The 16760-nt window shown below is 33.0% G+C and overlaps 1 protein-coding gene across 1 annotated transcript; it reads left to right on the forward strand.

Annotated features, from left to right (window-relative positions):
• Nucleotides 1-6834: 6834 nt before the first annotated feature.
• LOC145122855 (aquaporin NIP1-1-like) lies at nucleotides 6835-15334 on the forward strand. The gene is made up of 7 exons (XM_079058422.1): nucleotides 6835-7044; nucleotides 7254-7478; nucleotides 7559-7756; nucleotides 7950-8011; nucleotides 8103-8315; nucleotides 14607-14741; nucleotides 14833-15334. Exons 1-7 carry the CDS (start codon nucleotides 6919-6921, stop codon nucleotides 15014-15016), a joined length of 1143 nt encoding a protein of 380 aa, XP_078914548.1. The 5' UTR covers nucleotides 6835-6918; the 3' UTR covers nucleotides 15017-15334.
• The last annotated feature ends 1426 nt before the right edge of the window (nucleotides 15335-16760 follow it).

The raw sequence follows: 16760 nt of genomic DNA on the forward strand, positions 1-16760 counted from the left end.
CATACAGATGAGAACTCATAGAACTCAGAAGCATAACTAACTTAACTGGAATAGCGCAGAAAACAAAATTGGCATCCACGATAGGTTACAAACCTCAAGTCGTGCGCTAGTGATGATCAATTAGGTTTATTCTTGATTTATTCTTGAACCTTTTCAAGACCATTAAGACTCCCACTGACTCCTTGACATATAAGGTTCTCTTGTCAAGAAACATTTCTTGACAAACAAAAATTCAAGAGTTAGTGTAGCTTCTTATCAAGCTTAACACTTCACACAATTGGTCTTAGTTGGTCTTTGACTTATCCAAGACATCACAACTTGCCAATTTCAAATGTGCAAGAATATGAAAACTTTTCCAAATTCCACATTTGATGAGTGCCATAAACCTTCTTAAGACTTGTCACTCAAGTCACAATCTTAGACTTTAAGACTTGATATTGGAACGAAGTATGATTGACTTCTTGATTTAACCATTTCTACAATTCTCGATTCCTCTTCTTAGACATGCAATTACACTAAGACTCACTTAGAGGATCAATTGAGATATGGTTCTTAATCATTAAGACCTATCATAAAACACAATAAAATTTACTCTCCCTTCTTCTTAGAATAGAGAAACTTTTATCTTTCTGCCTACTAGATTCTTCTTATTCGTTCTGCTATTGATTGAAACTCTTTCAATCAACTTAGAATTATACTCAATCTTATAAGTATAACCATATTTACTAAACTTTAGTAAATCATGACGAATATCTTTATTACTCTTGTGGTGGACTTGATCGACGCACAACCTAGTGTACTCGATCTCTTAGTCCTTCACTTGACACTTTGTCAAGGAATTAGTCTAATTTTTTTAAATATGAAGTTTCTCATTCATCACACAATGCAGTTTGCATGATTCCAAGTTTCTGTCCAATTGAAACTTGGGTGATGAGAAACTCTCCCTATTTGGTAAATTCTCGACATTTCCACAAATAACACAATTAAGAATCAAATCCATTATTGCTAATAGAAGAAACATTCAAACATCAATTTTTCATACATGCCATTGCAAGGATAAATAAATAAGACAAAAAATCAAAATTTATTTTATTGCGGAAAAAAATTTGTCCTTACAATGCAATTCAATTGAAAAACTATGTTATTACATATTTCTTAGCAATCTACCCTAACTCTAAAGTAGCAGCTCAAAAATCCGATCTTTGAATCCATGCGATCGAAATCCATTTCTTCACGATCAGATTCAGCTTACTTCTTCCCTTAATTTTCCTCTCTTTTCTTCGATCCTACAAAACATCAAAATGTAATCTTATCACATCATGTATTGAAAATCAAAGAATAGGAACTTATAGAGTTAGTTATTGGATTTTACCTGAAGTAGAGCCATACGTCTTGACTCTCCCATCTCTTAGATCTCTCAGGTAGTTTGGGCAGCTTCGTCTCCAATGCCCCTTCTCTTGGCAACAAAAGCACATGGACTCCTTTGGTACATAGCAAGGGACAATCTCAGGCTTAGTCCTTTCTGGACTTCCAATGTTGCCAGTGTCCATTGAAGTTTGGGAGTTTGATTCACCAGACAAATTTGCTGGACCAGCACGCCAAATCATTGCTGATTCAGCAGCTATAAGCAAATAGGTGAGATCAATGAGGGTCACGTCGTGGTCCATCATGTAGTACTCTCTAACGAACTCACTATATGATTCAGGAAGCGACTGAAGAACCCAGTCAACAGCCAACATCTCTGAGATATCGACACCCATCATCCTTAACCTATCAATGTGTGACTTTATCTCCAGGACGTGTGCACACACAGGTTTCCCATCTTCATGTTTACTTGCCAATAGGGCTTGAGTGAGCTTGAACTTTTCAAGCCTTTGAACTTGTGGGTTAGGGAGAAAAATTGGAGGAGGTGGAGGAAGTGAAGCATGACTCTCATTTCCTTGATCGTATCTTGGAACGCCATCTTCATTTGGAAAGCTTGTTCCAATGGATTTGGAAAGACCATTGTTAGATTCAGACATCTACAAAACGGGAGAAAAATTCAAGTTAGTTGATAAGAATCCTTGATGTAACACCCAACTGGAACATCAAGGCTAGGATCCAACACAATATTCTACAACCTAGAAGAGGGATGCCGTAATCTAGTTGCAGAATATTTGAAGGTAGGTAAATGACGATTTACCAATTTCCACCATGAAAAACGAAAAAGACGTTTAAGTTTTAAATGAATTGAAACTCCTAGATCTTTTGAGATTCATTGAACTTTTAAATGGCATGTTTAATCTCGATTATGCCCTTCAAGTTTGCGACTGGGATGCCGAGGATCACAAACAAGGTGTGAATAACCATACGAATCACGTGGTGCACCCAATTGCTACTATCACCTCATCAATGTGTCGGTTAGCCACACACGCTCCATTGATCTATGATAAACATCGAGCCACCCTTCGCCACCAATGCCAAACCCAAATTAGTGTGTCAGTTAACCACACACGCTCCACTAACGTTTCGACAAGGGTACGAAGTGTAATTCCATGGATTAGCATACAATTTCACATTTTGCCTAAAGTAACTATGATTTGGGAATTTGTAAAGCATTTAGTTACTTTGTACTTCATTATACTTATAATGGAAGGTTTCGTCCTATCCTACCCATTCGGCTAACGACCCTCCACTAGTCAAGAGTGCAGTGGGTAAGAGTGGATACCCATTCAATCGTCATTTTACAGGCAATTTCCTTAAACACCCCTTATAGACCAGCTTCGTGAATGAGGCCTACTAACGGTAAGACTGACTGTTTACTCATACATATATATAATATTAGACTTTCAATGTTATATATAGTATAGGGTGTATTTTACACTTTTTAAAATACTAGGTGGTTTAATCCAATAAATTATACTTTTAATTTAATTAAATGTAAACCAAAACTTTATGGATTTATTAAATCTCTTTTAATTATACACTTTAATTAATTAATAAAACCATAAGGGTGTAATTTGAACTTTTCAAAGTACTTGAGTTTTAGATTTTAAAAACTTCAAATTAAGACTTTTAATTAAATTTTAAAATCCAAAACTTGAGGGCAAGTTTTGAAACTTTTTCAAACTTAGGGTTTAGAATTTAAATATTTCAAAATTAAACTTTTAATCAAAATTTAAATTCCAAAAATCGAGGACAAGTTTTGAAACCTTTCAAAACATTAAGGTTTAACTATTTAAATTTCAAAAAACAGAAACTTTTAAGTTCAAATTTAAACTATTAAACCTAAAGGGTGTAAATTGAAACTTTTCAAACTTACTAGGTCAAATATATATCTAATAATAATCCTATATTATCCATATTTAACCAAATCCATTAATTTTGACAAGGATAAACATTCCAAACATGAAAAATCGATTTTAGGCAATAAAAACGAGTTATGGCAATTATCCTTAGCAAAATCTGCTCAAAAATTCGAAAAAACCGGCAACAGACTCGAAAACTCGTCGAGTTTAGTATAGAACTCGTCGAGTTCATTACCAACTCGTCGAGTTCCTGCTCCAGACAGCAAAAACTTTCGAATTTTTGATTTTTGGCAGTTCAATTATGCTTCTATTCAATAGAAAAACGACCTAGGCTCTGATACCACTGATGGGTTTTGAGCATAACATCAATCCTATGGTGTTCATGCAACCCTAATTGCTTGGATCTAGTTTTTCTACTTTGAACATGCAATATACTTCCAAGACTTATAAACCCTAGATCTAGCACACAAATAATCAAATTAACATATAAACTAGGGTTTAGATCTTACCTAGATTGTTATGTAGCAATAACAATCAATTCCTTGGCTTCATAAAGCTTAGTGCCTCAAGTGTTGCACCTCTAATGGAGTCACAAACACCACTAAGCAACTTGGATGAAGAGAGAGGAGAGAGGAGACACCAAAACCGGCTGGAAACCCTAAAGGAAGACTTGCCCACGTTTTTGGGTCTCAAGGGTTCTTTAAATAGGTAGGCAATTAGGGTTATCTAACAAGGAAACCCTAATTTGACTGCTTAAGCCCTAAGCAGCCCATGGACCCCTTCTGGAACATGCCTTGGACGATTTCTAATGGGCTTCCCCATAGAATTCATCCAACCTATTATTCCAAGGTGATCCATAGCCCAATTGCAATTATCCTATAATTACAATTCCAGTCCCCCAAGTTTAATCTCTTTTAGCCACATAATTAATTCTTTATTAATTCTTGACTAATATTAATTAACCAATATGATTTCTCCTTTAATATATTATTCTTATAATATATTAATAAATCATAATTAAACCTTTATCTCCTTAATTCCTCCTACAAATTGCTACGGTGAAGGCAACCCAAAAGGACCATGCTTATAATCGGGTCAAGTACATACCAAAATAGTTATGGACTTAGACACTAATCCAACAAATGGAACATGATAGGTGCTCAAAATCTCATATAATCGATCAATTTCTAGTGTTTAATCATCAATCTGTTTGTGCTGGATTTCTCTTCTTCATATGTTATTTCATTCATACATGACAGAGGATAATAGTGTTTTAAATCTCATATAATCAACCAAATTATACTATTTTGGTTTTTGTTCATTGTTTTTTAATCAATTTACTAAATTGTCGTTACCATTTGCAATATAGAGTGTTGTGTTGATTGATTATGATTTATGAAACCATAGATATCAAATGAAGTGAAAGTTACATTTTCTTTAGATGATTGCAAAATATGAACCTTCTGAAAGTATGTTGATGCATTCTTCCTTTTGTTTTTTAGCTTTTTGAAGTTCCTATTCCTAAGGCAACTAAAGGTGAACTTCTATTAAAATTGTAGGAAACTAGCCTAAATCCACTCGATTGGAAGATACAAAAAGGCATTTTACGCCCCTTTTTACCACTCAAATTCCCTTCGATACCAGGTATGTATGTATGTAATAAAATCGATCATGTTATAATTGTTTTTGCAAATTACACAAACACCTTATCTCAGAACATATGATTTCAAAATCTAAAAATGTGTATGTCTTTATTACAACAGCTACTGATGTAGCAGGAGAAGTATTAGATGTTGGTAAGTTTTTATTCTAAATTGATATTTTATTATCAAGCAAATATCATTGTATTCAAAGTATCTTGTTATTTCCCATTTAGGTTTGTACATGAGCCAAGAGTGAAAAACAATCAAAGTTAGCAACACAAAAGGTACATAAATATTATTATTATAATCTTTTTATTTAAAAAAATGCAGAATCTTTACAAACATTCTAATATTTATATTATTTTTTGGGCATAAACTAATTATATAGTGCACTAATAGTCACCATCTGCTTCTTTAGTATTCTATTTTGGAATTTGTGTTTTGGAATTCAACAAATCTCATATCATTATAGAAAAGAAATCACATGTAACTCACATATGGATCACATGTGATTCACATGTAAATCACAAGTGAATCACATATGAATTACATGTGATTCACATATAAATAACATGTAATTTACATATGAATCACATGTGATTCACATTTGAATCACATATAAATTACAAGTGATTCACATATAAATCACAAGTGATTCACATATAAATCACAAGTGATTCACATATAAATCACAAGTGATTCACATATGAATCATATGTAATTCACATATAAAATCACATGTAAATCACAAGTGAATCCCATATGAGTTACATATGAATTACAAGTGATTCACATATGAATTTCATGTGATTCACATATAGATCACAAGTGAATCACATAAGAATTACATGTGATTCACATGTAAATAACATGTAATTCACATAGGAATTACATGTGATTCATATGTAAATCACATGTCATTCACATATGAATCACATGTGAATCTTACATGATATATAAGTGTGTTTTTGTGACTGTTCTTGCACTAATCAAAATTTTTTAATTTTCTTGTAGATTTTGAAGAATTTATGGAAAATATTGAAGAAGTGAAAAGTGATAAATTGAAGAAATTATGGAAATATTGACACGAAGAAGTTAAAACTCTTTGAAATTTTGTAGCATTTTTTGTTTTTTATATTTTATTTTGTAGCAAACAAAATACTTATACTATTGTGTTTATAGATTGATAATAAAAATGAGTTTTTTTATGATTACTTATGAATATTATAGTATAAAAAATATGAATATATGCATTTGAAAAAATATGCATATATGCACCTAATTTTTTTTTTAAATACAGTTTTTTTAAATATGCTGTTTTTTTTTTTTTGAAAAAATGTAACTTTCTTTAAAAACTTGCAGTTTTTTTTATTAAAAAATGCAGTTTTTTTTAAAATAATTGCAGTTTTTTTTGAAAAAAATGAAGTTTTCTTTAAAAAAAATTGCAGTTTTTTTGAAAAAAAGAATGCAGTTTTTTTTTAAAAGTTGAAGTTTTTTAAAAAAAATATTTTTTTCATTTTTTTTCAAAAATACATGTTTTCTATAAAAAATTTAAAAATCTGCATTTAAAAAAAACGAAAATACTATTTTTAAAAAAAATCTGGAAATTTGATTTATGATGTAAATTTGTAGACATTTATATTAATATATTAAATAACATAAAAAATTAAACATTAAATGAGATTTGTAAGATGACGATCATGTCCTTAACGAATTACTTTTGATCTCACGCTTCACTTTTAGTTCTTAGGTTCTCGGAAAACTTTGAGTTCTCAACCGATATATATATATATATATATATATATATATATATATATATATATATATATATATATATATATATATATATATATATATATATATATATATATATATATATATATATATCAACTTAGACCGATATCCATTGTAAACTATGGCTCCATAGCTAAATTCTTCCTCCCCTCCAAAACTCATTAATACGGAGGAAAATACACAGTGGTGCAAGTATGGCTGAGATAGGTGGAGGAGGGTCAGCTAATGGACACCATGCGGAGACACTTGATATAAAAGATGAAGCAGTTTCTTCAACCGCCAATTCTGCCTCCCTTTTCACTATTCCTTTCTGCCAAAAGGTGAATCATCTGTTTATGATAAGCTGATCTCACATGTGTTCTTTTTAATTAATGAATATTTGTAAGTAGGTTGTGCGTCTATCTCTTACTTTGATATTTCCTTTATTAATTCTTCTTCTTCAAACTTGAGAACTTGAGATTAAGATGGGTGGTGTTATAGATCTACCATAAATGATAGTTTCTTATGCGTGGTTTCAATTTTATCGCAGTTGGTAGCCGAGTTTCTGGGAACATATTTCATGGTGTTTGCAGGGTGTGGGGTGGTGGTGGTGGACGTGGAGAAGGATCATGTGATCGGTCAAGTTGGAATTGCCATCGTATGGGGAGTGGTGGTGATGGTGATGATTTACTCCGTAGGCCACATCTCCGGTGCCCATTTCAACCCTGCGGTCACCATTGCTTTTGCCTCTTGCAAGAGATTCCCTTTAAAAGACGTGAGTACAGTATCATTTTAACATTCGTTTAGATTTTAATTTACATTATTCTTGTACATTGAAACATTGTTTCTTTTTAGGTTTTTGCATACGTAGCTGTTCAAATCCTCGCATCAACTCTTGCAAGTGGAACCCTACGATTAGTATTCAACTGGAAACACAATAATCTAGGTGCAACAGTCCCTGCGGGATCCGACCTCCAATCGTTAGTGCTGGAATTCATTATTACATTCTACCTCATGTTTGTTATTTCTGGAGTTGCTACCGACAATCGTGCTGTTAGTAACTTTTTTCATTATCATATTCATATATTCTACCTCTTGTTCTTTTTTATTTGGTTTGACTTCTATTCTCGAATTTATAAATCTTATTCGTACATTTAAATCATGGTTGACTTTATAGCCATTTTTATACAGCTAAAATTCCTAGGAATATTCTTTAATGATCATATTTTCTATTTTCTTGATGCAGATAGGAGAACTTGCAGGACTTGCCATTGGATCAACCATTCTACTCAATGCCATGTTTGCAGGGTACGATTTCGTTTAAAAAATAATATTTTCTATTCTTTTATTTGTTTGTTTGAAAAAATTTCAAATATTTCTATGTTGGTGGTCGGTGAAGGCCAATTTCAGGGGCTTCAATGAACCCAGCCAGGACCCTAGGGCCAGCCATTGTGTCTAACCAATACAAAGGCTTATGGGTTTATATGTTGGGACCAATTGTTGGAGCTGTTGCTGGTGCATGGGCATACAACGTCATCAGGTTCACCGATAAGCCTCTTCGTGTCATCGTCAAAAATGCATCTTTCCTGCAACGTAGCAATGGACGAAATCGGTAATTCTTGTATCAAAGCTCTAAAAAAATTAAACAAAGCATACTAAAATTATATATATATATATATATATATATATATATATATATATATATATATATATATATATATATATATATATATATATATATATATATATATATATATATAGAGAGAGAGAGGTGGGTTCAATTGAGAAAAATAAAAAAGGTTGAGAATGGAGGAATCATTCTCAGCCACTCATTTAATTAGTCTCTAAACATAAAGGACACGGTGGCAAACTTGTAAATATGATATAGCCTTCAATCACAAATACGTAAGTGTAGAGAATTAGATAACAATTGAAATTCATTCGTTTTTTGTTCTTTCAATCCAACCTTCAATTCTGCTTGAATACGAACATATCTTCAACATCTACGATTAATTATACTCCCAGCATCATTAGAACAACATCATCAATAATCAACAAAAAATTCAATTCGTATCATTCATTCAACATCGTTCATCAAATAAAACATCGAAATTAAGGTTAAAAAAAGATCAAATCATTTTTTGTTTGAAAATTTTCATATATTTCTCTACCAATCAATATTTTGTAATATTTAAATAGTCAAAGTATCATATTTATCACATTTTTAAAAAAAGTTAACTTGTATGCACTCCAACTGTTTGATGAAATGCATAAACTAAATTACCACGTTATATTCACACATGGATATGTTTTCTCACCTGAATCAATATGTGATTATTAAAACACAAAACAAATATGCAAGTCTGTATGTTATTCATATGTGAATAACATATAAAAATTATATATATTTCTGAGAACACCTTGTAATATTCATATATGAATATATTGTGCAATATTCACATATGAATATACCAACTATTATTCATAAGTGAATATACGATCTAATATTCACAAGTGAATATACTATGTACTATTCTCATGTGATATACCATGTAATACTATATAATATTCACATATGAAAATATCATCTAATATTCATAAGTGAATATACCATCTAACATTCACAAGTGAATATACTATGTAATATTCACAAGTGAATGCATCGTCTAATATTTAAATATGAATATACTATGTTTAGTATATGCTATATTCATATATGAATGATACTTAAATTGTAAAAAAAATTAATCACCGTTTTTATTCATAAGTGAATAACGAATGTACTGTAGTAAAAACCTGATTCATTTTTATTCACTTATGAATAACGATAGCTGAAAATATAAAAAAAATAAATTTTTTATTTTATCTTAAAACTATATCAATATGGATGTCTATTTGTAGAGAATAAAAAATCATGAATTTTTGTATATTTAAAATCATTTTTTGATAAAAAAAGCTTCTTAAAAATTAAAAAAAAAAAAACGAAAAAAACTATGTTTTTGTATATATTAAGGTAATGTTTAGCATAGTTTAAGGAAACATGTTTTGTTGGAAAACACATGTGCATTCGTTTCCCATTTCCGTCGGTACGTTGGAGGCTTTTGCGGCAAAAATAAATAATTGGCTGAGAATGATTCCCCCATTTTCAACCTTTTTTTTTTCTCAATTGAACCATCCTATATATATATATATATATATATATATATATATATATATATATATATATATATATATATATATTAAACTGGTTGGTATGGTACTACAAAACAAATATGTTAACTACCAAACATATTGGTTTGGTTCGGCTGGTAATATGTTGGTTGGTTCTACATGATATATATTTTACAACCCTATTAGAAACTATATTTTATATATAAGTACGTCCTATAAATTAAAGCATGATCTCTCTTCCTATCTCCAATTATATCATCCCTATCTCGCCTACCATTTCGTAGAACCGTAGTTGAAGCAAATATTTCATCTATGGTAAGAAAAACCCTTGAATTATTTAAATATCCAGAAGTGAAAATTAATTGCAATTTGGTCAATTTTTACTATTGTAAATGTGAGAATAGATAACCGAGGAATTACCACATACATCCATTTTATTATAGAATAAAGGCTTTTGTTAAAAAGGATGTCCAATGTCAATTATTTTCGACAAACATAACTTTTCAATGTAAAATCATGTCATCATTTATGGAAATTCACGACGTACGTCTTTAAGTGCATAAATATGTGCGAGTGTTTTTAGTTATGTATTTTATCTTTAAAAGACATGTTGTGTACATTTTCGGCCTATCACGTTTCCATATCGACACCTCTAGCTTGTTTCAATACACATAAGGGGACAAATTACGGTTTCTCGTTCTTCTACTAGCGATGTGCATGAGAAGTGGTGATAAGCAAAGCAACTTTGTTTCTAGCAAGGAAAGCGACATAGAGCGATAGAATCAAAATCCCTTACTGACATGCTCTACTCTCAATTGGTATGTTAACCACAATTTATTCTACCATGGTGTGTTCCTCTCCACTACTCTATTTTGGTTTGGAGTTTTTACAAAACTCAGTTGCCTTTGGACTCCTTGAGGTAGTTGTGAAATTAATTTTAAGTGTATTCTCCTCGATTATCTGCACGAAGGCATTTGATCTTCCTCCTAAGCTAAAGTTCTACCATATCTTTGAATTTTGTAAATTTCTCAAAACCCTCATCCTTATGCTTTAATAAACATACCCATACAACCTTGAAGAAATCATCAATAAAGTTTATCAGATATTGATAATCGTTTGTTAACGTTTGTTTGATCTTCCCAAACACATATGAATGGACTAATCCCAACGTCTCCTTTGCTCTAAACTTTGATTCCTTATAAGGCAGTTGGTGTGCCTTACCATATTGACATCCAACATGCGCAACGTTATGTTGGATCTCAAGTTATGGAAGTCCCTTCAACATGGACTTCTACATTATAATCTTCAGTTTATTGTAATTGACATGACCAGGGTGTGCATGCCATAGATCACCATTATTACTTATCCTAGCCTTCTCAAGATAATCTTCTTTTGTTGACATTACATAGATAGCCTTAATTTTTAGTCCTTTCACGAACAGTATACCTATGAGCTTTAATTCACGATACACCTTCACATCATATGGGTCAAACACTACCTAATTTCATGAGCATCTAATTATGGTACCGGAAACAAGTTCTACTTCATCCGTTGGACATGATAGACATTCTCGAGTTGTACTTCTTCATGTCTGCATCTTTTGGTAGTTGTGTCTTACCAACATTATCTATTTGTAATTGTGTATTATCAACTATCACAATAACTCGATCTTCAGTGTACTTGTTCATGCCCACAAGTTTTGAATCATCTCCGGTCATATGATTGGAACAACCAGAATCAACGATCCAATCATTCTTGTAATCAAACATATTATCATTTGTCGCAGTAAGTGCAAATTCATCTGTTAGTCCTTTCCTTTATGAATGAGCAACATCTACCTCTTCGATAAAAATGAAGTGTCGAAGTCCCAATCTTCATTCTCCAGGAGCCTCGTTATTTGATGTTGTTGCAGCATTTCATTCAACTATCTTGGACCAACAATTTCTAACTTATTGTCTCTTCTTACTGTAATTGTAACATTCATCACTTCGACTGTCCTTTTGTTGCCACCGGTTCTGACCATTTCGATTATGTTGAGATCATCGAGCTCCACCTGACTGGAAACCTTTATCTTGGTTTCCTCAAGCATTTCTTTATTGATTTTTGAATCTCCCAAAACCATGTCCTCGTACTATGACCGCGTCTTTCTTTATCACTTTTATTAATGAAAAATGCCGTCTCTTCATTGTTGGTATGTCGACTAGACGTAGTTTTATCTAAATCATCTTCATTAACTATCAAGTTCTCCATATCTATTAAAGTTGGGTCGTCGTGATAATACTCTTGTATTTTGGCTTCAATCCAATCCATGGATGATAATTCTTTTCATCCTGGTTTTTGTAATACCATTTTTAGGATCTAATTTAGAAATATTGTCACAAAGAAATTGCACCGTCAAGATATATTAATTTACAAACATATTTCTTTGGGACATTGAAAAGATCTCGTTTTCAAGCCTTTGTAATTTTCACCGTTCTTCTTGGAGAAATGGTTGCCAAAGTATCCCACGCTTCCTTTTGTGTCTGGGTGTCTTTGAACTGCTGTAGAAATTCATCTTCTATAGTTTCAATTAAAGCATACATCGTTTAAGGTGTCAGGGTGAGTTGTTGGCCTTTGATGTGCAACATCTTCCCATGTTAGTGTTGAGGTCGAGATGCCGAAAATTGTTTTTGTGATTTTGGCCTCTCATATGGGTACTCCATGACCCATAATTATTTTTATTAAGTTTCTCAATAGAGGTAGGAAAATCTACCATTTTGAAAATCTGCAAAAAATTCAAGGACCAAAACTAAAAGTTTCAAAAGTGTACAGGTTGAAATCAAAACTTTTAGAAGAATAAGGGTTAAATCGTAAGTTTTAGAAGTTTAGGAACCAAAATTGAAATTTTAAGATTTATAGGGGATGAAATCGTAATTGTCATAAGTTTAGGGGCTAATCTGTAAAATTATGAAAGACTCGTCAACTGTTGGCGTCATGGTGATGTCGTGTTAATGTCAACTTTCTTCGTCGGCAAAAACCTATACTATTTCGTCACAATTCTGGAGAACATTAGATTGCCTTTGAGGGTTTTTCGATGGTCGAAAAATTCCAAAAAAATATTTTCAGAAATCTTGAAACGCGACATTTCCAATGGTTTGCCTAGAAAAAAAATTCCGACCCAAAAAACAGGAAGTGTGTTCCTGAAATAAAATTTGACTCTAATACCACTTGATCCGGACAACTAAGATATTGCACAAAACAATATTTATTGATGACACTCAAAAATACTCTCTAAAAAAATAAAAATAAGAATATTTAAATAAATAAATCAAGCCTCTTTCTTTTCTCAACCTCACTCAAAACGCACACTACACTTATTATTTCTCTTTTTCTCTTAATGCTTGGCGCACATTTTCTAATGAATGAAGCCTTCTATTTATAAGAGGGGCTTGGTGTTAATGACATCATTACTTGGATCACAAATGTGCATATTTTCAATCCATTTGTCAAAGGTTGTTTGCCTACTTTGTTGAAATGTCAATATACTTCTAGATAACAATGACTTCTAACAATCCACTCCTTCCATCCGATGCAAACTTGATCCAAAAGTGGCATCTTTACACCAAAAGTTAACTTTAATCTTAAAACCCGAAAATCTATCCCCTTTCAGTCCAACCTAAAAATGGGCATGCTTGATCCAAATTAAAATAACTCCATGACTATGGAGTATAATGCTTTACTAATACAAAATCATTGGAATCTCGTACAACGACCCATTGGGCTAACATTATGTGATATAATTGGCTGTTCCATGTTCCAACATAAATACCACACTCCTTAATCGATTGATAAGGATGCATCAACCTAACACCAAGTTTTTGCACCAAGGAATTGACAATCATTTTTATAGTTCTATGTGTAAATAGCTTGACCCCGGTCCACGCTTGACCATCACTCTATCAAAGGAGGGGCAGGTTAGCCCTATTCTTAGGGCCAAGTTTCCCGCGTCCAATGTCAATAAAGTCTCAAGACCCTTACAAAATCCACCAGAATCGATAGACATACATATAGTCGTATAGATGAAGACCAGCCTTATTTATGGGCCCAATTTGGTCCCAACCAAATATTTAGAAACATTTTAATTAATTATCATATATATCCAGAGCCCAACTCCTAAGCCCTGATCTGCGGAGGGATCATCTAGAAGCGAAGTGAATAGGATAAAATCAAGGTTAAATAATGACAGTTCCACAACTTCATTGATTACAGGTTAGATAATGACAGGCATATAATAATTAAAAGAAAGGCACATTTTTTAACACAAAAGGCTGAAAGTGGACAAAAACATAATTATGCGACTCCACGTTACCATTGATTCACGTTAAGTAATATCGGCAACCGCATATAAAGGAAAAAAAAAGGATAACTATGAGATATCGTTTAAAAAAGAAAAAAAAAAGTTAGAAAGTGGACAAAAATTTCCTCCATTTAAGACACAATAGAGAAACTTGAAGAAAGTAGATCTTCACGCCTAAGTATGGAGTCTCAGAGCCAAGCTTCTCCCAGGTCTTTCTTCTTCATTGAAGTTTTTATATTTCTAATTGTACATCAAATTAGTTTTAATTCAACAGTACAAATTAAGCCGATGAATTTCTTACACATATATAATATATAGTTTTTACTTTTCTATGAATTTAATCAGGATTGAAGTGATGTAATTATAAGTGACTCTGCTACCTTTCCTTCTGTACAGCATTGATAACAAGCCAAACTGCAAGTGCCCAGATGGATGGACATGCACCATCACCAAAACTGAGCCATCTAAGATTGGTAAACCATTCGCAATATGTGATGGCAGTGGTTGCACCTGTGTCACGTACGTATTAACGTAAGTTTTCTAATGCTAACTAACACTTTACTTATTTAATCTTTGAACTACGGTAGTGACACAACAACAATATGCATGCATGGCGTTGCAGTCAGACAGTGGAGAGCTCTGCGATTGCAGCAGCCAAAGCATTCTGTGAGTGTGCTGAAGGTTGGTCTTGTGTTGTATCCAAATTTACTGAAGACTCTGAAGCCGGAAAGACCTACTTTGAGTGTGGCGAAGGTTGCATATGTGTCATAGATGAAACAAACAACGTGAAAGTTGTGTGTGCTTGAGTTGCACCATGTGGTTGATCTAAGTGAACAAAGGGAAGAAGGAACCAAAAAAGACTACACAAATATTATTATGTTTTTCCTAAAGTAAGCTCTGTGTGTCGTGTAAAAAGTATGTGAAGTTTGTGGTTAATTAGCTGCAGTAATCATCGCGCGTGTGTGTGTGAGACAAAAGATTCTTTAATTGGCTTTCGAGAGGTTGAGGAGGAAAGTGATGGTCTTTCCCATGCATAATATGGTAAAGACTTTAATGTTGATAATCTTGGTCATTCACACAAATTGTTAAATACTCGAAATAATTACAAATATCTTTTAGGCGTATTTTTTTATAACAATATAAATAGCTAAAAGAAACTCCCATCAAATGTCATATAAAAGAAAAATTAAGAAAAAAAAGATGGAATTTGTTTAGATTTCATTTTAAACATTAAAAAGTAGACAAAATTGCAAAAATGCTCACTGCGGTATATATTTTTTTGGGATTTTAGTTCAAACTTCGATTTTTTTGGATTGGTGGTCCTTTTAAGTTAGTTTGACTTTTTTGGATTGGTGGTCCTTTTAAGTTAGTTTACATGCAGTTTTGGTCACTGTCCAAACTAAAAAGACTGTTATACCCTTAATGGATTTAATTTTCATTTTTCTTTCACTTTTTAAAATTATTATTATTATTAAATATAAAACCCGGCCCGCCTCTCTCTCTCTCTCTCTCTCTCTCTCTCTCTCTCTCTCTCTCTCTCTCTCTCTCTCTCTCTCTCTCTCTCTCTCTCTCCACACACTAACCCACCTTCTCCGGTAAACCAACACCACCACCAATCAATCGACTCCCACAACCCATATCCTCTCCTTCCCCTTTTCATCATGTTCTTACAGCTTCAGATTTGAGAACCACTGAAGCATCTGGAGCCCTTGATTACTCGTTCAACCCAAGGCCATAGTTCTCGGCTAGTGTAATGGTGGAGCGAGGCTGATGATGGCGGTGAGATGATTTCTTCCCCTATTCCATCTGTACCAAATATGTTCACGACATCAGAATTTTACGCATCAAATTCAGTAAGATACTTACAAGTTTCATCATTTTCATTGGGACTAGCGGTAATCGACGATGAACAGAGGTCCGATTTTCAGAAACTACTCCATTCAAAAACTATCACGATCTGTGCCGGTCCACCAAACACAACACAGATCAGCAGGATTAACGATATCAAAGTTATTGATTTGATTCGTAGAGATGCAAAGGAGTGGTTGAGGGTGAACGAAACCCTAATGTCTTTGCTTTTCAAATTGGATTCGATTCGTGGTGTTGATTGTGGCGTTAGGCTTTTGCGGAAAGTGGTTACCAGTAAGGAAATCGCGCTGAAGGAGAAGGTGGACTCGATTGCGCAGGCTGATCAATGAAGCCTAGATTCACATAACGACTCTGGATTACGCAATGAGAGAAATCGGCCATGGTGATTGTATTTCCGACGGTGGTCCATATTTTCGGTGGTGATGTAGAAGGGGAGAAATCGTCTCCAGATTGCTGCAAAAGCTCAGGCTGCTCAGTTAACAGCTTCTTCCGAGCTGAAATCTCAGGTGTACCTCCACTCGTTTCTTCTTGCTTGCTAGAACTTCCAACAGTTGATTTCTTCAAAAGAGACCCTTTTACATATAGATTGTTGCTGGCAGGAAGTGTTATGGTTCCATTGGGTAATGGAGGAAGAAGCTCATTTGCCAAATTTATAATCTTAAAAATTTGCATACGAAAAGA

Source organism: Lactuca virosa, chromosome 6 (genome assembly GCF_052849685.1).
Source record: "Lactuca virosa cultivar CGN04683 chromosome 6, Lactuca_virosa_CGN04683_v6, whole genome shotgun sequence".
Lineage (NCBI taxonomy): Eukaryota > Viridiplantae > Streptophyta > Magnoliopsida > Asterales > Asteraceae > Lactuca > Lactuca virosa.

Excerpts from the sequence above, each read along its gene's own strand:
- LOC145122855 (XM_079058422.1), top strand. The coding sequence starts at position 6,919 with ATGGCTGAGATAGGTGGAGGAGGGTCAGCTAATGGACACCATGCGGAG. Across the intron at positions 8,012-8,102 it reads CTCAATGCCATGTTTGCAGG|GCCAATTTCAGGGGCTTCAA; the intron begins GTACGATTTCGT and ends TGGTCGGTGAAG. Across the intron at positions 8,316-14,606 it reads CGTAGCAATGGACGAAATCG|CATTGATAACAAGCCAAACT; the intron begins GTAATTCTTGTA and ends CCTTCTGTACAG.